This window comes from Semicossyphus pulcher, unplaced genomic scaffold (genome assembly GCF_022749685.1).
Source record: "Semicossyphus pulcher isolate SPU_LCO1_2020_fin unplaced genomic scaffold, fSemPul1.0.p SCAF_28, whole genome shotgun sequence".
NCBI classification, from domain to species: domain Eukaryota; kingdom Metazoa; phylum Chordata; class Actinopteri; order Labriformes; family Labridae; genus Semicossyphus; species Semicossyphus pulcher.
In genome coordinates this window covers 1,848,280-1,875,445 of record NW_027211702.1, presented here as the reverse complement: position 1 = coordinate 1,875,445, position 27,166 = coordinate 1,848,280, and the positions used below count along the sequence as shown (strand labels likewise).

General features: G+C 39.4%; 1 protein-coding gene across 1 annotated transcript; it reads left to right on the top strand.

The window, feature by feature from the left end:
- The first annotated feature begins 487 nt into the window (after positions 1-487).
- On the top strand, positions 488-25,800 carry LOC138605027 (coxsackievirus and adenovirus receptor homolog). Its single transcript, XM_069677095.1, has 7 exons — positions 488-590; positions 2,504-2,679; positions 4,891-5,095; positions 10,650-10,802; positions 13,464-13,586; positions 15,020-15,161; positions 25,584-25,800. The coding sequence occupies exons 1-7, from the start codon at positions 488-490 to the stop codon at positions 25,798-25,800; spliced, it is 1,119 nt and encodes a 372-aa protein (XP_069533196.1).
- The last annotated feature ends 1,366 nt before the right edge of the window (positions 25,801-27,166 follow it).

Here is a 27,166-nt window from a genome sequence, read left to right as displayed (position 1 = left end):
AAGGGATTGCTTTCTATTGTTACCCAGCTGTCAGGGCTCCGGTTTCCTCATGCACTTTTCATTGGTTTAATCTCACTTGAGTAAAATTTTATTGCAGCCTACATCATTTTGTTTCCTTTAGCTGGAGTAGTTGTGGTAACTACAAATATTTGGGCAGTATTAACAGCTGAATAGTAATACCAAAACAACCTCCTGGTAAACAGGTAAAACAGGTGGAGCAACCATCCAGTCAGAGGGCTCTATGTTAATGAGGAGGGGGTATGGGAGGGGCTCTCTGTGAAGCAAGAGAAGCAGGCAGCACAGTCCTGCTTGATCCTTTGATGTTGGATGTAGTGTCTGAATTCAGGTAGGATCAATTAAGCTTAAATTTGTTGTTTTTTAATCCACAGTTTTTCTCCTAAATGTGTTGATTGGTGAAAAATTCTTACCAGATAAGAAAACCAATATCATATGCCCACATTTCTTTCTCTTTGCTTACAGGACCATCATGTCCAGAAAAAGCTGCAGTTGTTTGAGGTCAGTGTCCTTCCTCAGCTGTCCTCCCTGGTTGTCTTTCTACTTGTTCTGCACTGCAAGTCTCTTAATTACAGGTAAGAACACGAGCACACAAGCACACACCGTATGCATTGGTACAATGACCCTATACATAAATTATTATGTTCTACATTATGTGTTATGGAATTGAATGAAGCATCATGTCAGAATTGAACATCATGTCAGAACACTCAACAACATGTCTTTTGCTGCTGAACACTGCTGAGCTGAAGGCCTCAGTGGAGTAAGCTTCCCCATGTGTTACCATGACGCTCAACGTCTGTCCAATCAGGCTTAGAGATTAGGCCTCCAGATGAGCGGAGACTCCGTAATGTTCCAGGGAATTCAGCTCAGGTGTTTTGTTTTGTTTTTCTGCTCGAGATGGGGCTGCTAGACTGAGCTGTAGTACTTCACTTCATATCTAGTTTGTACAATCAGTTAAAAGTATTACACTAATTGCATTATTGTAAGATAAAATGTATTGTTATTATTAATGGTGAATTAAATCTTATTTTACAAATAATATTCTTGTAGCATACATTAGTGTATATGTAACACTTTTTATACCATACAGCGCCCTGCTTTCCTAAACTTGACTACTTGTTTTATTTAGTTAAGCACTTAATCCTGTTTTAAGTATATTTTAATATCAATATCAATAACTATTTTACAGCTTCACCTTAGTAATATTTGTGGACAATAAAAATCACAGACCACCTATCATATTAAAGTTGTAATCTCGAAGATCTCATTTTTGTTCTCTTTGGCGGCATATATGGCGATAAACGGTAATTGCCCATTTCCCAGATATCCAGACAGTGCTGCATGTGTGACGTCCACGGTTGGCTCCAGTTGTAACTCTTGATTTTCCTGGCTGATGGTCGCTTTCCTTTTTAGACTGTTTGCCTTCATCTGAGCGTTGAATTTGTTTCTTTTTCTTTGGATTTTCACTTATTTTTGAAGTTGTATCCGTAGTCTTCGATCTTTTCTTTGTTTGTTCAGCCATAGTAGATAGCTAATGTTGCACTGCCAAGCGGTGGAATAAGTTAGGGTGATGACTGGCCGTGGTGGACCAACGGCAATAATCTTCTTTCGCTCTTGTTGCATGAGGACAGCTTTTTATCCAGGCTTCCTGGAGAGGAAGGAAGTCTGGGAAGTTCAGATTATTGTCAGCTAGCTAAGCAACTGGAAGCTATTCAAGTAGTTTCAATTTCCTATATATCAGGTCCGTCCACATCCTGTAGTTCGCCACAAAAAAGCCACAAGATATAACTTCTAGTGATCTGAAATTAATAATACTAACCAGAGAACATATTTTTCTGAAAACTCTGAGCAGAACAAAAAGAAAACGGAGATGAATTGATTGAAGTGGCCGATTAAATTTCCCTCTAAAACTCTTTCAACTGTCTGATAAGCATAATTCTTGTGCAAATTTGATTCTGAAAAAATAAGAAAACGAAACAAAAATTAAATAGAAATTGTCTCCATGGTCTTAACCTAATCGTAAATGTGTATTGTGTTAGTTTGTAATCGAGCTATAATACGGGGCACACAAGCAAGTTTCTCTTATTGTGAAGGACCGATAAAAAGGATGTGTCACTCAGCCGAGGGTTTTATACACACTTAACCTCTGTGATGTTCTTTTAAGAACTCTTTGTATTGTAACTACTGTGTGAAGGCAGTCTGAAATAACTCTAAAAAGTTATACAGGAAAGTCTTTTTTATACTCCTGGGTGGCATTTGGCTGCAACTATTTTGTTTGTGTTTTGTTGTTTCTTAGACAGACTTCCTTTGAGAAAAGAATCTAAATCAATATTAAATGTATCCATTGAAATGTGAGCAGTGGAAAAGCGTACATTGTGGCTTAGTGACAAAAAGGCTTTACTGAATGAGAATACATTATATTTACCCTTGAGGATTACAATTGGGGATTAAGAAACGGCTCTTTTGTGTCTGTGAATTTCTTTAGAATTGAAGACTACACAAGGGATGCAGGTGACGTTCACAAACCCACAGACCATCCGGAAGGCCGAGGGAGAGAGTGTGACTTTGGGCTGCAGTTACACTCTGAGCCCCTTTGACACCGGAGAGCTGGACATCGAATGGTCTGAGGTCAGTCCAGACACCACGCAGAAAGATCAGATGGTAAGAAGCAGAATGAGAATGGTTAATTTATATAATTATATATGTAGAGCCTTATATAAGGGGATTATAAAGCAGAGCTTGTAATTTATGCTAAGACGCGCCGCTATGTGTGCTCACGTGTGTGTGTGTCGGACTGTGCCTACTCTTGGGGACACATTTCAGTCTGAAGACCAGTTAATTGGGGACGGATTATTAAATTGGGAACCCAATTGGGAGAAAGCAGATTTTTGGGACAGTGATTAGGGTAATGCAGAGGTTAGGATTAGCTTAAGTCTCCAGGAAATGAATGAAACTGAATGTAATGTAACTGTGTTTATGTGTGTGTGTGTGTGTGTGTGTGTGTGTGTGTGTGTGTGCATGTGCGTGTGTGTGTGTGTCTGTCTGTCTGTCTGTGTGTGTCTGTGTGTGTGTGTGTGATTGATTTTCCAACCTTATAAAAAAAAAACATTGAAGTTCTGGGTCTATTATATCCATGTAATTTTCCAAAAACATATTGCGAGGATCATAAAAAGGTCCTAAAAATAACGGCTTCTGTTTTTAACAATTTTTCATTGAAATATGAAACTACAGTATATTCGTCTTACATGTCAAAGATGATGCATATCTTGCCTTTACTTTTGTATCTTCAGCCGACCTGCTGTGCTCTGACTAAAAATACTTGTAGGTTATTCAAGCAATAAATCGGAATGAATTAATTAGAAGTGTAGCAATTTATTGCTGCCTCCATCTTCCCCTAAAATTAGTGACATATTTCAAAGTTCTTCCCAGGAAATAAAATCTATGGCCACTTCAAATAAAATGGGGGTTCTTGCCTAACATCTCCACCATATTTGAAAGGTTAGAACCAACTATAAAACCTCATGTCTCATGTCAGGTGATAATGACCTCCAAAGCCTGCTTTTAAATGATTATCCACATGTGGTGTGCTTGTCTAAATTGCAATTTAGAAAGCAGTATGGTTGAACTCCTACCACCTTTTAAATCTACATAAATTAGTTCTTTATATCACTTGTCTTTTAAACTCAGTGGGTCATTAGTGTTGTAAGAGTCTAAAAGGATATTTGTTTTTCTCATCTGTGGCCTTCTGCAGCAGACATTTGATCACAGTCAATACAAGGATTGAAGTAAATTTGATGTCGGCTTGTTTACAGAGAGAAAGCTATGCAGGTTAAATGATGCAAAAACTGTAGGCACATGAAGTAAACATTAAACAGAACACTGTACGGGATACGACGGTGTTTAAAGACGGGGAATGGAGAAAAAAATTTCAACAGACTCTGACAGTGACAGAAAACCTCGATCAGGTGCTGAACTGATTCCTGCGGTCCCATTTGCTGTGTCATACTTCACCATCTGTGGAAATGTTTCTGTTTAATGTGAGTAAATATAGCTAGGTATGCTTAATTTAATGTGAGTAATAACAGCTAGCTTAGCTCATTTTAATGTGAGTCAAAACAGCTCGGTAAGCTCAGGCCACAGAGTTATCCGTTGCTATGGACGCAGCTCTCACTGTGAGCGCAAGGGACTACTTTTAAACAGAACACGGAAATATAATCATTTTTAGATTAATACAATTATTTCCAAATCAATATATTGTCTCAAATAATTGATTTTGTAAGTAAAAAGCTGTGTAATAAGTGGGATAATGTATGGTGAGCAGGTTGTTATCGCAGAGGAACCCCTGTCCTGGTCACCCAGGAGTCGGGGTTACATTGTCCCTTACATTAAGTTGATGCTAATGTGTTAGCAAAGACTTGCTATCAGCACTTCAAGCAGACATGAAGTCTATGCATTTTTAGCAACATTAGCTTTCCTTTGGGGTTTTTCCTGCCATTCTGATTAATATCAGTCCATTTTAGACTGTTCTTTGTCTCTCTCCTTTTGTCTCCATGAATAGATAATAATATCTAGTTGCTAGATTTTCCACTTTCTTTTTAATGGTCTTTGTCAATCTGCCTTTTGTTACCTGGCAAAGTGGGTTTGTAAGAGCTTGTTTACTGTAACCAGCTGCCAGCTGCTGGCAATGAGGCTGAGAAAAGTGAGGAGACTCAAACTCAAATCCAAAAGAAAAAAACCTGCTTGAAGAGGCTAAAACGTTCTTGTTGTATGAAGTTATTTTGTTCAGCTTTGATTTAAAGAAATAGCCGATTGCATATTTAGACTCATTATGTTGACTCTGTGTTGTCTTCCCTGTTGTTTTGTTTCCATCAGCTCATGTCGTACACCAGCGGCACTCTATACGTCCATGGTGACAACACTCTTGCAAAGGGGCTCAGTTTTGCTGCTCATGACCCCTCACAAGGCGACGCTTCACTCTCAATTTCTCTGCTGTCAGCTGCTCACAGTGCCACCTACCAGTGCAAAGTGAAGAAGTCACCTGGAGTGGACATGCGCAAGGTGTCACTGGTGGTAATGGGTAAGACAAAGCATTGGGTTGCATCATAGGATTATGACATGTCACCTATAGCAACATTATTAATGTGCATCACCCTAAACAACAACCACAATTGTTTTGTTTTAAGGAGAACACAGCTGCACATAGTATAAAATATTTTACATTTTGGGATGTTAAGACATTCACATTTCCCTGTCACATGGGAGTATAATCTACACTTGCAATTCTCTACTAGGCAAAAATCTGTGTGAATCAGGCACATGTTTATCTTTTAAAACTGCTACACTATTACAACAATGATTCCTTTCACTGTATCCATTCGTATAACATAAGTAAAATGAAATCCCAGTGATAACACAAATACTATAGAAAGAGTATAACAAGTTCTGAAAACCCTGGTGGGTGCAACAAGCATTATCAGGCTACATAAATTAAACAGAAAGCCTCTTATTGGGGTTAGGGTCGGAGAATAGAGGTAGTATAGAAAATATACACTCCACAGCAGCTGCAGCCCACAATGACATGCATTAGAGATAAAAGACATAAGCCAACACTCACTGCACTGCACAGGGCATATGCTAACAACAAACGCTATGTTGCTAGGCAACACAGTGGTTGTTATCTCCTCTTGCGTGTCCGTATTCTTGTGTGCCTTTTCCTCCTTGATCTCGTTCGGGTATGACTGCTGTGCTCCGTCAATTTATTCACACCATACATGATACAGTATAACAAGTTAACACAATCTCTCTGTCCAAATGTGCTCCTCTAAAACTTCAAGAAGTTTTCCCAAAACTTTTGAAATGAATGATTAATCTGCAGTGACAACTTTAGAGATTGTCAAAAATGCAGGAAGACCTTTCAGACCTCCCTGGCGTATAAGCATTCTTCAGCACACTAAGCTTCTCTGCCAGACCAAGAATCACATGTTGGCCGTGCATCAAACACAGGTGTGTTCGGTCAAATAGCATGCTATCCGGTTTTTGTACTACACCAGTCATACATCAGTCCCTCCAGGATTCTATAGACTTTTTCTGTGACGGTTGCAGATCACAGATTTTTATTTTATTTTCAAAGTTGCAATGCAAGTTGAAATGTTTTAAATCTTTTTTCTCTGTGACGCACACCCACTGTGAGGGACTGGTACAAATGCTCCAATAAAGCAATCGTTTGGACTGAGGGAGCTGGCTGTCTTCTAAAATCACTTTGGGTCGATTTCCTTGTCAAAACACCAAATAAAAAGGTGTAAAAACTGAATGAAAGTAAAGTAAATGCCATGAATGAATGCTCAATTTGCACTGTGCCTGTAATTTGCATTACAATGCATTTTTGCAGGCCTACTCGTTATTTTGGGCACTGCCCTAGACTAGTATAGAACCATTGATAAGAGACAGGAGGATTTATATCTAACTGCAGGAGAATCTTTGAGATCAGCATGGTTACAGACATCAGTAACAAAACCTCTGGTTAGTGGAAAGTTATGAACACATGAATAGTTATGAACATGGATAAATAATCACAAGGACATCAAGTGTTGGATTTATCATAAAGGATTTACAGATTTTAGTTAGTGTTGTGACGTTCGCAAGCGATTCGATTCTTTTGAGCGCCTCTTTGGTGCGAACGACAGGAACCGAGTCGTAGGTGAGAGCTATTCTTTTTATAGTTGTGCCCATATTTCACTGCCCGCCCTAGATCCACTACCCTTTATGCCGAATTACCACAGGCAGCTATTTTAAACTGCAACTCTGCTATACTAGGTCAAGTGCTGTGGAATCATGTTACCACAACATCGTGGCGATGGTGAGCAACATTACGATGCTCCGCCAAGTTTTTTTATTTTTTATTGACATCTCTGTAGTCATTCAGAGTTGTACCATAAAAAACAATGAACCGTTCTTTTGAACGGCTCTCGGAAAGGAACAGAGCCATAAGATCCGGCTCCCTTCAAAGAGCCGTAATTCCCAACACTATTTGCTGTACAAAGAATTAGTAAGCTCAAGCATGCAGCATTCCAAAGATATTAAGGAAACTGTAAACAATACACTCTGATGATTAGAATGCATGGGGATTGGTTGAATTTGCATAAACTGTGGGACTCATAAATGCTTTCTTGTGCATTTAGCACAATGTTCACTAACTTGACGTGGAGCCTTGCCCTTTTGCGGCTGCAGCTACACCAGCAGCTTCTCCAACGCTGCAGCAGATTTCTTTCCTTTTGTTCACTTCTAACAGTCAGTCGTGAGTTTACAAAACTACAACTTAAAATGGTAAAACAAGTATAATTAATGATTAACAAAATACTAGACTAAAAGTGTACAAAACACAACTCCTTAACAGTTATAAGCATAATTTGTCACTTCCACCCCTGATTAGTGGTTTATGGAGGACCGTTTTGTTAAAGGTCACATGGTTGTGAGCTAGAACTATGTTAGTGGTTTCCCCTGTGTGTGTTGGTATTAAAGGCTTTTATCGGTCAAGTCTCTTTTTTTAAACTTTGTTCAAGAGGGATTGCTCCTCGTGTCTGGGTCAAATTGCCCATTTTTCTCTGGTGCTTAAGGCAAACTAACAAAAGAAGAAAAATCCCCAACATTAAAAAAACAACAACACCCTTTGTGACTCTATTTTTCAGTTTCCCACCGTTCAGTGTCGAAATTTGCATAATTACAAAAACAGTCATAACTCAATGTCCATTCACTAAATTTGGAGCTTTTGACTGTATGTTTTGGTATTCATAAGCACATGGCGGCAATAGCGTCATCTACTGATGGAGCAAACTGAGATGTAGGTGCCTTCCTAGAGAAAGCTGTGGTCACAATTTTGATGACATGGGGGGGAAAGAAATTGAGGAAGTTGGCTTTATTAAAAGGTTTGTTGGACTGATACAGATTGAACAGTTGATGGGACACTGAAAAAAGGCACCAGTAATTTGAAATGACACTTCACTTTAAGCCATTTGTCAGTGTATTCGGTCTTAAAATTTGCCAGAAGGGTAAAGTAATTTACTTGATTCTAGTCCAACTCATCTTATCTGAAAAGCATGAGCAGAATGTGGGGTGCAGGAGGAGGTCATTTTGTGGCAGATTTATTTATCATGATTTTATGACTGGATAACTTTCGGCAGTGTCTCATGACTAAGCAACTTGTTGTCCAGTTAAAAAATAACTTCCTTTTGAAGCCTTTTACAATGTAAATCATAATGGTGGAGGTGAATCAGAATATTGAGTGTTAAAGAATAATTGATGTTTTGATCTGATGTGACATGCACATTCAAACTAACCAATCAGAGTTACAGATTAAGGTAACACAGATTTCATTTCATGTCTTTGGTGTGAACATAACTATGAACTGCAATTACCTGATCAAAAGGTGCTAAACTGAGCACATAAAACCGGATTGTTATATCATTGAACTCTCAGGCTTTCATTTTCTTTTTTAATATTCACCTTATTTGAGTGAACCATTTTCAGTGACTAGAATAATAAGCAATGGCTGAAACAGTTCTGGTTATTTTTCCCAACCAATTTCTGAAGGGAAAAAAAGGGATGAGGAGAAATTAAATAGCATAGCTTTACACCGTTATGTTACATGTCCCACTAAATCGTATAGATCAGGGGTTTTCAAAGTAAGGCGAAGTGAGCCTCCCCTGAAAGAACAAAACAGCTGCCCTTTCCCTCCAAAAAAAAAGTAGTATGAATAATAAATATAGTAAACATCTTTATTTTTTAAACACCTTTTTTTAGATCTCAAACATCTTTATCATTACTTTTAAACAGCCCAACACATCAAAGTCAGTCGGGCACAAAACTAAATCTATGTGCACACTATGCGTGCCTTGACCGCTACTTTCTTTTGATCATGGTTATTGCGGAAAACCCCCTCACTCACACCGGTAGGTGGAGGTGAAGGGGATTAGCACTTTTATAATCTTTTTTAAAGCGTTGTGGGCTCTCACTCTTTACAGACTGCTTTGTCTCAGTATGACGCCCGGGGTTTACATGGTCTCATACCGTCATCAAATTACACACTGTGGCAATGGAGCATCAGGACCAGTCCATGAAAATCCAAACTTTAAATAGTCGTGGTCATTATCCCTCTGTTTTCTGCTCGCTCCACTATCAGTCTCCTCTCGCTCTGTTGTTAATAAAAATGGATCCATCTGCAAAAGTTAGCTAACCAGATGTTTAGGCGCACCTCTCGCTTTGAAAACTGCTGGTATAGATACAAACTGTATTTGTTAGTATTTAGTCACCAAATTAGGTATTCTGATGAACACTAATTATCTTTTCCATTAATCCAGTTAAAGTGTTAATCTCGAAGAGCTCAGTCTTGTTCTCTTTGGCGGCACCTATGGCGATAAATGGTAATTATGGGAGCACTCTTCTCAAATATCCAGACAGTGTTGCTTGTGTGACGTCCACGGTTGGCTCCGGTTGTAACTCTTGATTTTCCTCACTGACAGTCGCTTTCCTTTTCAGACTGTTTGCCTTCATCTGAGCATCAAATTTTTTTCTTTTTCTTTGGGTTTTCACTTTTTCTTGAAGTTGTATCTGTAGTCATCGATCTTTTCTTTCTTTGTTCAGCCATAGTAGATTACTGTTTACTCGCAACACTTGCAGAGACCAGAAAAGCAGCCGCTTAGCTCCGCCTACCCTCTCTGGCAGACCAACCACTGCTGGATGATGGAAAACACATCAGTGTTTTCAGTGAAAGTCACACCAGACAGTCAGTCTGTAATACTTCAATTGCAAAGGCTTTCATCAGTGGGCCATAGGCTCAATCATCATTATGTTACCTCATTCGGAGATAGATAGTGACCTAACAGACATTATTTTAAATTTAAATACATTTTTTAAGTTATAGACTACATATCAAACATGGATATCATGGAAGCACGTTGAGATCAAGTTTGTCTCTATCACTGAAACAATGTTGGAAACGTTTTTTTGGTTGGAGAAATGATGAAGACTTACACTACCAGTCAAAAGTTTGGACACATTTTCTCATACAAGTGAATGGGAAAGTGTGCGGACTTTTGAGTGGTAGTGTATATATCTAATAACTTATTTAATGTGCAACATTATGTATAATTTACACTTGCTTTCCAAAACGCCTAAACAGCCAACAATAACATCCTTAAACCAGAGCACTCGATCTAACTCAACGTGGGTTATTTGTCGTTACCTAGCTACATTAAAATGTCTAAGACAATACAGACAATAAAGTCTCAGGGCCATTTCATTGAAGAATCATGCATTTCATCAACTGATGCATTTATTCAACATAGTGGATGATGCTTAACTGACTTTGACTTAATGAGAGCATGTGTTTTAAAAAACCTCATGAATGCCTGATGGCCTTTAATTTCAATGACCTTCCATGCTTTCTAATCATTTTTGGGTGGTTAAATGCATCACATTGTTGCTATAACCCATCGGTATACTGTGAATCTATCTAACTAAAGCCAGGATGAAAAGGCTTCCTTCCAATCCATTCTAAAGCTATAAAGCTGTAGTGTTTTTCAAGAAGTGGAATGGAAATGGCAGCATGAAATTATCCATTTGTTGTCTGATTTCAGCGAAGCCTTCGGTGCCTAAATGCTGGGCGGAGGGAGGAGAGCTGGTCGGGGAAGCTGTGTCTCTGCACTGCAAGTCTGCAAGAGGCTCCACTCCCTTAAAATACACATGGAGGAGAGAGAGTGGAGGCCCCATCCCTGCTGCAGCCGCACAGAGTAAGTGTGACCTCTACTGACGTCATGACGTTACTACACATCAAAGAGAGGGACGAGGAGCGTGTATACCGTATGTGTGTTGGGTGGGGGCTGGGGACTGGTGGTACAAAGGTATTTTGTTATGTTTATTCAAACCTCATTTTTTATAGGTGTGTAGGCTACAGTAGATGCTTTTCGTTTTTGATTCTTTGAGGTTGAGGAAACTGGGATTTTTTGAGGTTTTAATTTAGATTTTAACGACAACAATGTGAGAGACTTTAACTCTTTACATCGCAAAACATTTCCTAAATTGTTTTTCATATTGGTGATTGTTAAATGCCTTGATTAGTTTTAGCTGCAGTGTTAGGAAATTGTGATTGGGGGAGCTATTGGGAACAAGGATTTGTTATGGCAGCTGCTAATAATTTTGGCGAACAACCAATATCAAATAATATCATGACAGAAAAACAAGATTCAACTATCCCAGGTAAATAATTCAAATGCATGCTACTAAATACACAACTATTGCTATTGTACAAAGAAAAATTGCATACAATAAGTATACAATAACCATGAAAAATATCAAGATCCTAACCATCCAAACCACGAAATCTAACCAGGGGTGGGAATTGCAGGGTAACTCACTACATATATATATATATATATATATATATATATATATAAAAGATAGGACAGTGCAGTGCGTACCACCGCGAAAAGTCATGAAGTAGTATCAATATGTGCGCCAGCCTATCGATAATTGTATTGCATGAGTCAGGAAGACGATATATTTCCATATTGATATTTTGCCAACTTTAGCTAATGTTAGCTTATGAGCACATAACAGAAGTAGATTACTTTCAGCCAACTTGCTAACTCACAATATTAATGCAGCTCAGTCAAACAGTCCTTTTTCTTACCTCCTTATCTTCCACGTTTTCCTCCATGTCTGGCATGATAGTTAGCACCAGGTTTGCATCCTCATCACTGGAATCAGTAGTCTTTTTATCTCTAAACAGATTCTACTTCAAATTCTTTGGCGGTATACAGAAAAACAGTCGCCTGTAATCCTGTCGGCTTTCATCGGAAGACGGTCTCCTTAATTTATCAAAATAAACAGATCTGCATAGATGTGAAGCTAACAATCCACTCTTAAACATCTCTCAACTCCCAACTCCATTCTCACTATAAGTTTTCTAGTGGGATTGTAAACGATGGCAATGCACGGAACAGAAAGTCATGGCAGAAAGTTTTTTTTATCAAAAGACTCTGGCTACACTGAAAAGTTTGGCCATCGCCCCCAAAGGTATGTTGTCAGATGGGTTCTGAGATTGATCAGTGTCAGCTGTGCCATGGAATTGTGATTGGGGAAGCTTAAAGTAAAATGTGATTGTGGTATATAAACCTGGCCTGATTAATTATAGATATTATACAAAACAAATATCACTTAAAGTATACAAATCGCATCTGTGGATTCTTCCGTAAAAACCAGGGAGAAGTTAGTTTACTATTTGACATTCCCCATTTTTTTCTGCTGTTAAAGTGCTAATCTTGAAGATCTCAGTTTCGAACTCTTTGGCAGCTCCTACGGCAATAAACGATAATTGCAGGAGCACACTTCCCAAATATCCAGACAGTGTCGCATGTGTGACGTCCGAGGTTATCTCTGCTTGTAAATGCCGGAAAAGCAGTCGCTTAGCTCCGCCTACCCTCTCTGGCAGACCAACCACTGCTGGGTGATGGGAAACGCGTCACTAACCGGGCGCCGCTTGTGATTTTTTCCTTGATAGTCGCACCAGACAGCCTGTCTGTAATACTGCAAATGCAAAGGCTTTCATCAGTGGGCCATAGGCTCAATCACCATTATGTTACATCATTCAGATAGATAGTGACTTAACAGACACTTATTTGAATGAAAATCTTGAGATGATCACTTTAACGTCAATAGCTCCAAAGCCTTGATTTATCCAACTAAGGAATATGTCAGCACCGGTTATGTAAACAGCACTATACAACTACTGCTAACTAGCAATAGCATGCCAGCCAGCTGTAGCTAACACATGAGAAAAGTACTTACTTTCAGGTAATGATGCTAACTTACAACATTATTGCAGCTCAGTCAGACGGACCTCCCAGTCTCCTCTTCCTCCTCCTCCTCCTCATCCTCATGTCAATCGTGTTTGGCATCAAAGACCACGTCTCAACGTCTCAGCATACTCAACGCTGGAGTTAACCATCGCTGCCACTGACATCAACCACTTTCTATTGTTTGGCAATACCTGAAGAAAATCAGACCATAGTCAGTTACTTAACACTCTAAATTATTGTATTACACCAAATCTCTTTGACACTTGTAATAACCACTAGAAAGAAATCTAGTAATGCAATGTTTAGATATTCTCGCACATGTAATACTGGAACGCCATTGCGTAAAAATATATTATATATAGATATATTATTATCCCAAATATACCTAAAAAAAATTACTAAGCCTACAAAATCTTCAGATATTCATGAGATACATACATATAAAACTAAAGTCTTCGTCATTTCAACTCTTCTACATGTGTAGAAAGCTCCTAGCATCCCTTTCTAAGATATCTCCATTTCATCCCCTTGTGTGTACAGCACATGTACAGTACATGAGTTAATCTGTTTGTGGGCGTGTGTGTGTTCTCTCAGACAGCGTGACAGGGGAACTGAAAATCAGCAACCACTCGCAGAGCTTTGCAGGGATCTACCTTTGTGAGGCGAACAATGCCGTTGGAGCTGAACACTGCAGGATCAACCTGAAAGCGAGCAAACGTGAGGATAACACTCCCCCACACAGAATGTTGCAGTCCACATATATCACACATGACGCACTCAGGCAATCATGAAAGACCCAGATTTCATCCTCTTTAGTCTTCTCTCTTTGTAGTTGTGCCACAATCTCCCCATTGCTCCACTTCTCACTTACAGGGATTTAACTGCCGTACTCGGAAACATCACACTGTTATCCTTATTATGTTGTCTAACTATGACAGGAGAAGGTCAAAGTCGATGGCAAAAAAATAGCTTTAATCACAAAAGACATCACTGCCTTTCATCACTAACTTCCTGCTGTTGAGTCACAAAGTCAGTCATGAGTGATGGTGAAATGATTCTGCTGCCTCGCACGTCGACAGACCCTATTAGCTTCATGAAGTGTAAATGAAACAAAAAAATGGCAGCAACAGAAAATAAGTGGACTCATTAAAAGCACCTCTGCACAAGACAGAAAGCAGAGGAATACCAGAGCTGTCTCACAGGAAATGAATCTAGTGACTGTAAGTGCACCAGAAGGGAGTACAGTCAGTGATTCAGTGTACCATTACGGAATATATCATATCTGGGTTTAGACTTAAGCAGGCCCTCTCCGTTCTGTGGATCTATAAAATAAGTTTGTCTTTGTGTACCTCGTGATCTGTGGAGCAGACCCCCATATTACATCTTGTTGAGTCCATAACTTCTCCTTTAAGAGCTCAGGTCTCTGGCTCTAGGCAGGGGATCATTCATTTTCATGTCATAAGCTGTCTTAGATCAGAGGTTCCAACCACAGGGTGTGCAAAATAATTCACATAAGATATTGTAGAACATACACAAGGTTGCTACAGAAACTCACTTTACTTTTTTCCAGTGTTTGATGAATTATCTAGTACATCTCAGAAAAAAAACATCTGCGTCTGACAAGCTGTTGCCATGTGAAATTTGTATTCATTTTGTTTAAACAAAAAACCTTGAAAAGTAATTAAGTTATCCAAAAAATGCAAAGATTAATTGTTTCAAAGCTGTAAGAAAGATCACTGAAAAACTAAAACTTCACTTGCTGCTTAGAGGTTGCACATTTTGTTAGATCTGGGCAGAGCCATGGCTGCTGTTTCTATCCTTTGTGCTAAGCTAGGCTAACCAGCTGCTGGCAACAACATCATAGCTAGTGTTCAGAATATAGTGGCGCTTGCCTAAAAAGACAATATTTAGAATAAGTCTGTTTTTCTGTGCAATCCATGATATTTAATTGCGCAATGACAATGCAGCCTTTGCTGAAATGTTGTAAGAAGACATTGTTCAAATTTCAAAGGGCCACCAGCCAAAAAAGCCAGACAGCAATATACCAGAGAATAAGAATAATACAGTGTCGGATTCCTCACACTTTGTTCTGTCCCGACACGGAGCGTCTGAGAGAATAATTCCATGTTATTCATACTGATTTTTTACAGCTCCAAACAGAGCAGCGGTGATAGTCGGCACCGTCGTGGGTTCTCTGCTCCTCATCTTCATCCTGCTGGTCTTCGTCGTGCTTTTGTACTGGAAGCTGAGCAGCAGACGTCGCTATGAAAAGGAGTTCTCCAATGAGATCAGGTACGGTACAGCAGTGCAGCTCCAGCAGAGATAGCAGGGCACAGTTAAAGTTGTTGGCAGCTTGACGGTTAGATAAGTGAGCAGCTGCAAGAGGGGAACAAATCCACACACTCTCTGACAAGTTTCTCCTTGTGTTCATTCATCACCGAAAAAGTCCCATGAGTGAAAAACTTCTGGCTCTGTTACTGTTGAGTTGTGAGTTGTCAGCTTAAAGTTTATGTTAACGGCGTTTGGATTCAATATTAATGTGTTCACTTTTACAGATTTTTCTGCATAAATTGTTTTTAATTAGATACTTTTTGAGGCGAAACTTGAGAAAAATACAAGTGACATATGTCAAAACCTTAAAAGACGGAGTTAGTTATAAATATGTTTTACACGGTGTCAAACAACACACATCAAAGCCATTCAGATGAGAAGAGAAACAAAATCCCCCACTTGAAGAACAACAGGAAGGAGAGTGGTCCATCTTCAACAAAAACAAAGACAGGAAATTAGTTTTATTTAAGACTTTTCCAGATAACACATGTCAAGAGTACTCAGATACCGTTGTTACAAATGTTGTGATTTTATTTCATTACTCCATGTTCATCTTTACACGTAATTCTTCAGATGAAGTCTTATAAAATCCCAAATGAAGCCTCACATTGTGCAAAACATTTGAGATTTCATGTGACGAGTGCAGCAGCAAACAGACTTTCCATCAGGTAGATAATGATGCAAAAATAACTGCTGACATTATAAATAACATCAGTACCGCTGTACGCTGCATCTGACAGCCTGAGTAGCATTCATTAAAAGTTACCAACTCTTTCTTCTTGTTGCTACTCTCCGTCTTCCTTCGGAGTCAGAAACATAAGAGGCTCGCAAGTGTCAACAAACACTCTCGGTTGTTTGTGTGTTACACTTCCAGCATATACAGTTATTAAATCTTAAAAAACATCAAAAAATTGACATTTTGAATTCTTGCTTCCTACTTTGATAGACTCTCTTTGGTACTACTGTACTGTACTGTATTCAGCTTTCAATCAATCAATTAGTTTTATTGATAACACTTTACATTAAGGGTACAATTTATATACTTAAGTAATGCTTAAGTAATGCTTAACTAATGCATGACTCATGATGAAGTCACTGTGACTTTATGTGATTGTTAACACTTAATAGATCATCAATTAAGGGATGTTAATTCACAGTTACTTCATACATTGATTGATATGCGACCATTTACAAATGAGTATTACGTATCACTTTACTTGGGGGGGGGACAAGTCAAGGAAGTAATGGTGACCTCGTGTGAAGTGATGATTCAGTAATGATGTGATGAAGTGATGATTCAGTAATGATGAACTCAATTAGCAAATACTCCCTTTTAGTGAATGTTCAGTAAGTCTTCATTTTATCTTCATCTATTAAGTGTAAACTAATCACATAAAGTCACAGTGACTTCATCATTTCTTAATGCTGAGCAACAGGAATTCATGATACATCCTGCAGTAATTCATGCATTAAATCATCATGAGTCATGCATTACTTAAGCAACACTTAGTATATAAATTGTACCCTTAATGTTAAGTGTTACCGTTTAATTTATGTAGTGCCAAATCACCATCATCGCCATCAGTATATGAATGTGTGTGAATGGTTATAGATGGTTCTTAATTGGAGATTGGTACTGTATGAGCCTCTGCTATCAGTGTATAAATAGGATAGGGTGAATGTGACATGTAGTGTAAAGTGCTTTGGGTAGTTTGAAGAGAAAGGCGCTACGTAAGTGCAGTCCATTTACAGAGGATCAAGACCGAACTTACTGTGACCCAACAATTCTACCAAGAGCAAGTACTTAGTAACAATGGCAGGAAAAAAAACACTCTCTAAGAGCCGGACACCTTGAACAGAACCAGACTGTCGGTGGACTGCCCTCTGCTTTGCCAGGTTGGGTTAAGAAATGACATACAATTAGGAAACATACTACATTTAAACCTATTTATGTTTTTGTTTTAATTTAATAAACAGAGCAGAAATAATGAGCAAGCATTGCTTGATATGTGAGAAAGAGTTAAATAATGTTTTGGTTTTGGCATAGTTAGGAGCATGCAACTCTAATATATATCTGATTAAAATGAAGCTACAACGGTTACAAAATGGGCCTGCCAGAACCAAAATGTGCAACGACAATTTGCCATTTTTGTTTTGGTTTATGTGCCAGGCTGTTTTTTCGTCTGAGCAGTTTCCAGGCAACCAGCAGGTATTTTAGCAGTTACTGTGCCTTGCTAACAAATGGTCAGAAACACAAACTCCCAGAAAACAGCAAATTGGGTTTTTTTCCAATTCTGTTTTTGTACAAAGTAAACAAATTAAATACAATGCATTGATTTGTGAACTGTACTGCTTGGTGTATTTTGCTTCCATTGGACAAGGCTAGGCTAGCAATTTCCACCTGTTTCATGGATTTGTGCTAAGCTAAGTAGACACTGGCTGTTGCATTTTGTGTGACAAATATATGAGAGTGCTTCCAAACTAATTTAACTCCATCATGTCTCCAGTTTCCGAAAATAGTTTATTTCAAGCCATTATTTTTAAGGATTTGATTGATTTTGTTGCAACAAAAGAAAACATCATAACAAGAGACAACTGAAGCTGTGTTTTGACCCAACTTTTAGTCCCAAGGGACTATGATGTTCCTTCAGCTGTCGCTTGCAATTCAAAAGTTGTCAAATATCTGCAAAGATAAGGCAGATTAGTATGTGGAGGTATGAATGGTATGGCTGACTTTTTGGGGGGTAAAAATTAATGCTGCTCTCGTGTCAGCGTAGGTAACTTTGTCTTTATTCTAAACTTATGTTCAGAGAATAAAACCATAAAACTTTCCTCACAGCCATTCTTGTAATATGATTGTTATAGCCATTGCACAAAGAAAAACAAAAGCTTCACTTTGTGGCGTTCAGCTCCTTTTCTAACAGACCATAACCATCACATTCTGTTCAAACATCAAAGAGAAAATAATGGCCATCGATTCTTTGAGCTTTTCTGTTATGGAAGTGAGTTAGTTTAAAAAAACAGCGTTATTGTCAGAGACAAGAGACACTCTTGGTTTAGAAATGAGCCACACAATAATTCTGTCTGCTCTTTATAGACAAGAAGAGTTCAAATGCATTGTTTGAATCCACAAACATTAGAGGTTAAACACCACTGCTCTGCTGCCAAACCCAGCATGTTTATGAGGTAAGAGAAAATATCACAGTTACATAAGCGTGTTGTGGCGATCTTTTCTCTAGTGGTGTTTTTTTTTCTTTTCATTTTGATTTGCATTTGAGGCAGGCTGCACAGTTTGCCCCCTGCTCTGTAAATATATACAGGCTGTTACAGAAGGAAACCATTTAACAGATGCATATCAATGTCAGTCAAAGCCACCTCCAAATGCAACTTAGAGATACCTCTTCAAACAGAGTGGTAGAAATGGGTCTCATGTCTAGATGTAAAAACATAATTCAGTCAGACGTATCTAGAATTTATGGCAAAGCAAGGCAAGTGTATTCACAGGGCACCATTCAAAGGACAGACTAAAGTGGTTAAGTTAAGGTCAAGATATGTATTGGAAAAACACTTTAACAAATTCAGTAAAAAAATAAACCTCTCACTAAAGCTGTGTTGCCGCCCACTGCCTGTCAAGGTTTAAAAACATTACGAATAGGTCAAGTTATGGTTTTAATATAGAAACTTGTGTATGTTTTGTTATCATTGTCGTTTTATCTTACCTTTTATTTAAAGCCCCACTCCAGTGAAAATCAAGTGTTTAACCTTGTAAACGTCTCCATGTGGTGTTGTTCATGTGCTACAAGACAACATCAGGGACAACATTAGCAGTCACCTCCATGGCTGGATCTGTCTGCTTTTAAACTACAGTGTACCAAGGACAGGCTGAACAACACGTTTTCAGATTGGCAGGTTTGAGACGTCACAAACCTAAGGCGACAATCCCGTTAATGGACGGGGTGATGCTATGCATATCATTATGTGTTTCAGGATTTGAGGTTAAACAAAAATGTCGTCTTAATTCAGGACAAAGAAGACAAACTCACTACTGACTATTAACATTAACGTTACTACTACTAACTTCTACATTTAATACATTTCAAGCTTAACGTTCAACAAGTTGCCACTAAACAATGGCAGAGATTAGTTTTACTAAAGCAGAAATGTAGCACATAGTGGGCGGGGCTTATGCAGATTCAGGAATTTTTAATTAGGCAGAAGGAGGAGATGCCTCAGGAGGATTTTTACAAGGTAATCTATCCATCCATTATCTATACCGCTTATCCTGTTCAGGTTCGTGGGGGGGCTGGGCCCTACCCCAGCTGTCATTGGGCGGAAGGCGGGGTACACCCTGGACGCACTGGTCGCCAGTCACAGGGCTGACACATAGAGGCAGACAACCTTTCGCACACACTATGGGCAATTTAGAGTCACCAATTAGCCTAACCAATAGCCTAACGAGCAAGTCTTTGGACGGTGGGAAGAAGCCGCAGACCCCACGCATGCACGGGGAGATCATGCAAACTCCATATTATTTATATTTATATTCTTATTATTTCAAGCAGAGCATTTTATATGTCTTAAAACATGAAAACATGACTGGAGTTGGTCTTTGAGCTTTAAGAATCGTGGTTTGGATTGATGAATTGGACTGCTTAATTATATTGGTATTAATTGGTGTTTGGTAGTATGTTGCTTAGTCACTTAGACTCCTGCATCTCTACTTCAAAGACCTGGATTGAAACTTGTCTTCCACTTTCTGTCATTCTCCACAATTTTTGTAGTTCTGATTTCATTTTTGTCCTCATTGTAATAGGTAGGGATAAAAAAGGACTGAAAATAGGCCCCAATTAAAGGAAGGAAATGAAAGGTCATCACAGAACAAAAACAGACTAGTAAGTTAGCTAGTACAATCTAATTCCTAATAAAGCTTCACTGTAGTTTGTGATTCAACTTACTATTTTTACTACTTCCTCAAGATTTAAGCTTTATTTGACTGTAATTCTTCAAGTATATTTCAACCAGGAGAGGCAGAACAAGCTCTATTGTGACATTTTCTTGAGGGTGCAGTGAATGGAGAATAGTATACCCACCTCATCAGAGTCCATGCACTGTCCATGCACTGATGGTGATGCTCGTCGAATGATGCTGCATGTAATGAGGAGTGGACTTTTGAAGAGCTGAACCAGGACACTGGACGTGATGAACTGGAGATGAAAAGGATTTTGCACTGAAATGAAAGCTGACAGCAACAGAGAGGAGAACAGGCTTAAAGTTTGTGGCAGCAAGATGATTGGCTGATGGATATCATATCAAAATCTGGTTGGTAAAGAGTAAACCCACATGATCGACTGATAAGAGAAGCAGGAGAGAGAAAGAGAGGGAGGAGGTATAGAAATGTGAAAGAATGAGACTTGAATATAGTCTCCATCCTTGAACTTCCACCGAGCTTCCTTTGAACACATTTTAGCTTTGAGTTGGTGGAGGTGGTAGTTGATAGAAACTGATAGCAACATTCTGAATGTGCTGCAGTGTTAAAATGGAGACTGTTGCTTTATTCACCCAGCTGGATATAAACATAATCTTGCTATTTGTTTTAGAAAACAAATGATTGGATAACATGTTTCATTCTGTTTGTAGCCTAAGCTAATATTCTAATAAAAGAGAGGCTTTAGTCTGGTACTTAAGTTTTCATAGTTCAGAAATAACTCTGTTGGGTCAATGAGCAATTTAGCAGGAAATTTTATGTTTTGCCTCACAGCATTTTGTAGTAATGTTCCCACAGTGTTTAAATCAGGGGTGCCCAATCCTGCTCCTGGAGAGCTACCTTCCTGCATGTTTTAGGTTTCTCCGTGCTCCACACCTGATTCGAATGTTTTGCTCATTATCAATCCCCTGAGAAGCTTCAGTTGATAACGAGCAGATCATTCAAATCAGCTGTGTTCAAGTACAGAGAAACCTAAAACATGCAGGAAGGTAGCTCTCCAGGAGCAGGATTGGGCATCCCTGGTTTAAATGATGGCCATCAAAATTTGGGACAAAACTCCACAAACTCCAAAACGTGTGCAACTATCCAATGTGATTTCCATGAACATTTTAAGTGGATTTTTTTCATTTGACCTGTTGTTATTATGAAACTATTACCATATTACATGGTTACAAATTAGAGTGTTTAACAGCTTTTATTAATATAAAACATTAAAAATAGTAGCTTTAAAGTAATAATCTCAAAGATTGTCTGTTAAGTCACTATTCATCACCGAGTGAAGTAAAACTATGATGATTGAGCCTATGGCCCACAGATGAAAGCCTTTGCATTTGCAGTATTACAGACCGGATGTCAGTGGTGACTTTTGCAGAAAAATTGGTGCCCAGTTAGTGATGCGTTTTCCATCACCCAACAGTGGATGGTCTGCCAGAGAGGGTAGGCGGAGCTAACGCAACAAACACTTGTGTGTAAAGTGGCTGCTTTTCCGGTCTCTCCAAGTGTTGTGAGTAAACAGTAATCTACTATGGCTGAACAAAGAAAGAGAAGATTGATGACTACGGATACAACTTCAAAAATAAGTGAAAATCCAAAGAAACAGAAACATATTCAACGCTCAGATGGAGGCAAACAGTCTAAAAAGAAAAGCGACCGTCAGCCAGGAAAATCAAGAGTTACAGCTGGAGCCAACCGTGGATGACACACATGCAACACTGTCTGGATATCTGGCAAGTGTGCTCCCGCAATTACCGTTTATCGCCATAGGTGTCGCCAAAGAGAACAAAAATGAGATCTTTGAGATCACCACTTTCAAAGAGTTATTCTTGTACAACAGATGTTCTTAAAACACTGAAGATAATGTTTCTTATGTATTTCTTTACCAAACATTTCTTAATCTGACAGGAAGAAAATTAATACTTATACATAAAAAATTCAGTACAGAAGTCAATGATTGTTTTCAGAACAATCGTATGTAAAAGATTAGACGAACAACTTCCCTCAAGCTTATTGGTGTTAAATTTAATTCACTGAATTTGTTAACAGCAAACGTGTCAAACGCTTATACACCCGAGAAGCACAGCTCCAAATACTGAAGTTGCCTGTTTCCATGAGCATTTTTGAGCCAACACTATATCACTTGAAAACTTTCCCTGTTCTGGAACAGTGTTAACTGTGTAACTAGTTGAAAAGGGTAGCGTGGGAAAATGTGTCTCGAACAGAAGGTCGGGGTTCCCTGGCTCCAGGGCTGATGATGTTCTGCAGATGGCCTCCCATCCTGACATCTCTGAGAGGATTTTTACCTTGTGCAAGTCAACAATGTCTCCCAAATAATTTGGAGTTATAGTTCATATGCAGTTGAACACAGCCCACATGCTTTCAAAGTAGATGGATGAAATGGGAGCAGTGTCAGTGTGGGAGGACAATGTTGTGCACAAGAGACAGAGAAGCACTTGAAGCCATGATCCTGACAGAGCTTCTCCATATCTGTGACATGCAGGAGTTGAGCTCTCTCCACATGAACACGGCGACATGGTGAAACACTTGTAAAAGAGAGATGGCAAAGCAGTAATCATCTGAGCCATGAGACTAGTTCTGCACATCTGCCATTGTGGTAAAGATAAAAAGTAAGCACTGCAGCCTGAGTGGGGGTGAAAAAGTTCAGAGATGAGTCATGCAAAGTATCCAAAAAGTTCAAGTACTTTAATCTCTACATCTACAAAAATATGTTAATAGAGAGAAAGACTCAGCATCAGGACCAAAACATCAGAGCCGTAACTGTGTAGCATCTGGTGGGACTTTGTGGTAAGAGGGTGGTGACTTGTGTTAAACTTGCATGAACTGGTTTTTATGGCCACTTTGGGAAAGTGAAAACAAACTTTGAGGACAACATTTAAATGATCATCTTCTACAGCTAAAATGTTAACCTTTTTATAATACAATTTCTTATAATTCTAGTATAAACGGAGCATTCTCTGTGGTTGTATTTCCTGTGTATCCAATGAAAAAACAATCCAATTTGAACTTTCCTTTCAGCTTCGGTTTTGTTTCCAATATAACTTCTGTGGAAAAATATGTGGCTCTGCAGCTGCTACCAGTTCGGCAGCAAATCAATAACTTGTCTGGTTGTTGTTTGATTTCAGGCAGCCAGCACACTGTCAGTTTGCCAGAGCTTGTCCACAGAAGAAAATAGGAAGAAAAAAAAACTACTGCCTGCTGCATTTTGAAAGAAAAAAACACTAATTAGAGCAGGTATACTGAAAAGATTAAATCAAAATGTAAATGAAATGATTTATGACACGACAGCTCCCCAGAAGTGAAGCCAAAACATCTCATGGCTCCTCCATGTTAACACAAGGGACATCCCAGTGAGCACCAACCGCGATGTTAACGTTAAAATGTGGTTGATTTCAACCAGCTAAAATACGACATCAGCTTGTCAGAAAACACATTTTGCCTTATTTATAATTTTGACAACTTGTTAATGTTACCCTCAGTTAAAGCTCCTGAAGAACTTTGTTTGTGTTGATTTTGGCGCCCCCTGTGGACAAAGCCGTACCTCTTATCTCTTTGCTGATTTTGTCCTGTACATGCTTAAGTGGTGGTTTTTAACAAAACATCTCATCCTGGTTTCTTAAACAGTCATATGTATCACTCACTTTAAATGTTTACCCTGGAAAATGTAAACCGTCTTTTAAACGGAGACGGGTCAAACTATAATCAAAATACGTGTGAAATAAAATTTTCTCAAACATAGATTCTTTTATCATATCACATCAAGTGTTCATTTTTTTGAGAAGTTTTTACTACTTATTTGATGAAGGGTGTAATGCTATGATTGACAGCTCTGTTGACAAATATGGCTCCTGCAGCCGATCTGTTCCGCATCAGCAGAGTAGAGGAGGAACAAGAGGAAACGTAGCTAACACTTTCAACATGCATTGAACTTTATATAACTGTGAATGTGTGCTTCAGACCCACACAAGAAGCTGCTCTGCTGTAGACTGCCAGCATGAGGGATCCTTGTCGGCAAGTTAAATGTGTGCCTTGGTTAGTGGAAGGGGCGGTATGTCTTTACCGCGGCTCCACCAGCCGATCTCTACTGCGCAGACTCTGGCTCCAAATGCGTACGATGGCAGCACCCACTGCGGGGGGGCATTTTGGCTTCTTGCATTTTTTTGTGCAATGAGAGCAGATGGAGATGTGTCATCCATCTTTATATAGTCATTGGACTGGCATGAAGGTCTTGAGACCAAAACAATGAGCTAAAGTCATTATGAAGCTTTGTTGAGCTGAGGGGAACTATAGAAAACAGGTGATCATTTCTCTATCTACCAGGATGTAAATTAATTCATCGAAAAAATTTAATAAGTTCAGCATAAAAGTTATTTTTGTGTGAATTGTTTTCAGAACAACCTAATGTGAAAGATTAGAGAAACAACTCTCCTTGACAACCTAACTGAGGTTATATTTAATTAAATTTGTACAGGACAAATTCTTTTAAACAGCAAGCCTGTCAAACAGTTACACAGCTCCAAATACTGACGTATTATTACCCATTGTATTGTTCAACTTAACAAAAGCAAATGTATTCCCTTCACCGGCAGAAATCTGAGTCCTCGGCCTTCATAGCAGCAGAAAATGCCAAAGTCGATCCGTTGTGCGGGCGTTATCTTTGACAGAGGGGCAGATCCCAGCTGGTGCTGCAAAGTTACATAAATACAGAATGCAAAGACGCTTCTAAGCCTGAACGTTGGCAGCGATGTTGGCGAGGGAAGATTGTACTGTATGCTTCTTGTCAGTGTTTGATGATAGAAACCAGAGTGAATTTTATGCTTCAGTAGAAGAGAATACATGAAAGCAGAGCCTCAGAGAAAGTAGGCGCTCCTGGGAAGAGCCTCCAAATAGACAAAGACAACAGATACTTATGCTCTTAACCTAAAGGGCAGCATTATTTCGATTAATAAATGCTGTAAATCCACTGTGGTACAAGCACACACAGAGCAACCAAAACAACCTGGCTTAGATATCCAGTAGAAGTAAATCAGCTGCTTCATTAATGTTTATAGAGGAAGTAATCTGTACAGAAATGATGAATCAAATCATCTCCCAACGTAAGTTTGATGATGAATTTTCATGTCATGTGAGTATTTGGAGCTGTGCACATGATCCTGTGCACATGATGGTGAAGCAACTCTTCCCCAGAGCTGCATTAATAAGTTTGACAGTTCTTATTTTATTATATGACAGCTCAGTCCATTCGCTCTGCCTTTCCACCATGATATATATGTAGTCCTAATTCTCTAATTTAAATGACTTAACTTTAAAAAAGAATATCCAAGGCAGTAAAATCCTTTAACTTTGTTGTTTTTCTTTCTCTGTCCTGCTCTGAAATTAAACAGGGAGGATGTTCCGCCTCCCGAGAGCCGCCCAGCAAGTCGCTTCACAAACCGGAGTGCCAGTCAGCACCCACAGGTGACTTACGGTCAGCTCGAAGGGAGCGAGGTGGACTCTTTCAATGAAGGACGCACGCACACTCCCTCCAGCAACAGCCACAGACACACACCGGTCCCAAACGCACCAGTCAGATATGACAGCAAGTACGGATACGCAGTCTGACGATCAATAGCAGAGCTGGACTCAGAAGCATTTGGCTCTCACTGTGATGTTGGAATAGAAGCTGCAGCACAGTTTGGACACTTGAAACTGAAAAATTGGAGCAGAGAGTCTGTGAAATTTCATTTAAAGCTGTGCAGTGTGATGATTTTATAACATTGTATTTGATACTTGTAGATATCTTAGTGACTGTAGTTGTTTTCCTCTGTTATTACTGTAATGTAGCATTATCACCTTTCATGTTCTGTAAAGAATCTTTAAATATAAAAGTTCATACATATTAAACTATGTGAAATAAATGGTTTTCTGAAATCTGGCTGTTTTTAAAGAGGACATATTTTAGCTATGCAATCAGTTTTCTATTAATCTAATGTGTTTTTGAGCCCCGTTGGTAAGTTTGTTCTTTTTAAAAATTGTATACATATTTTAATTGCCCCTCCGCTGCGTGTGCGAACCCATGTCGGGTCAGCCGCACTGCACTGTCACTCCAAAGTGCCACTCCGATTTTGTTGAAAACATGGCTGCTCTAGGATTGGTTATTCGGCCTTACGCCGGGAACACACCGGATGCCGAAGCGCCGCGCAATGAAAATCGCGCGTGAGCCGGAGCACTTCCGTTCACACCAGACGCGCATTTCTCCGCGCCGGTCGACAAGCGCCTCTGCTCCTCAGCTGTAGTTTACTCACATTTGGAGCTGTTTTTTAATCATGCTCTCTCTCTCTGTTTGCGTGTGTGTTTTGACACCCCGCCCGCACCCCCTATAGCCAGTCCACTTTGTGTATCTCTCTTTCTTGTGTGTGTGTGTGTGTGTGTGTGTGTGTGTGTGTGTGTGTGTGTGTGTGTGTGTGTATGTGTGCGTGTGTGCCTGTGTCTGAGTCTGTGTCTATGTCCGTGTGTGTGTGTGTGTGTGTGTGTGTGTGTATCTTCATCTCTCTCGCGCTCTGTTTAGATACTGACAAACATATAAAAGCACACAAATATAACATCGCATTTGTCAATCGCGGTGTTTTATTTTGAAAATTGTTTTAATTTTGAAAATTGACCGGATTCTCTCGTTGTTTCATGTGTGACTTCCTGCCAGGATTGACGCGATCGCTCGCAGCTCGCGCAAAAAATAGACCAGACGCCAAAACGATCGCTGCAGGGCGCGAGCCGGCCGCGGAGGTGCGCGCCGCGGCGCGTCTGGTGTGAACGACACAATCGGTTAACATGGGCGCCGAAAGGAAACGGGCTCCGCTACACGGCTATTCGCGGCGCTTCGGCGTCCGGTGTGTTCCCGGCGTTATATGTACGAGCCAGAATCTCCAGGAGGGATCGGAATGGTAAGTTGACATCTTGACGACTTGACTACAAGCTAGTGCCAGAAGGC

Coding starts and splice junctions, on each gene's coding strand:
- LOC138605027 (XM_069677095.1), top strand. CDS start 488: ATGTCCAGAAAAAGCTGCAGTTGTTTGAGGTCAGTGTCCTTCCTCAGC. Junction 591..2,503: donor TGCAAGTCTCTTAATTACAG/GTAAGAACACGA, acceptor GAATTTCTTTAG/AATTGAAGACTACACAAGGG. Junction 2,680..4,890: donor CCACGCAGAAAGATCAGATG/GTAAGAAGCAGA, acceptor TGTTTCCATCAG/CTCATGTCGTACACCAGCGG.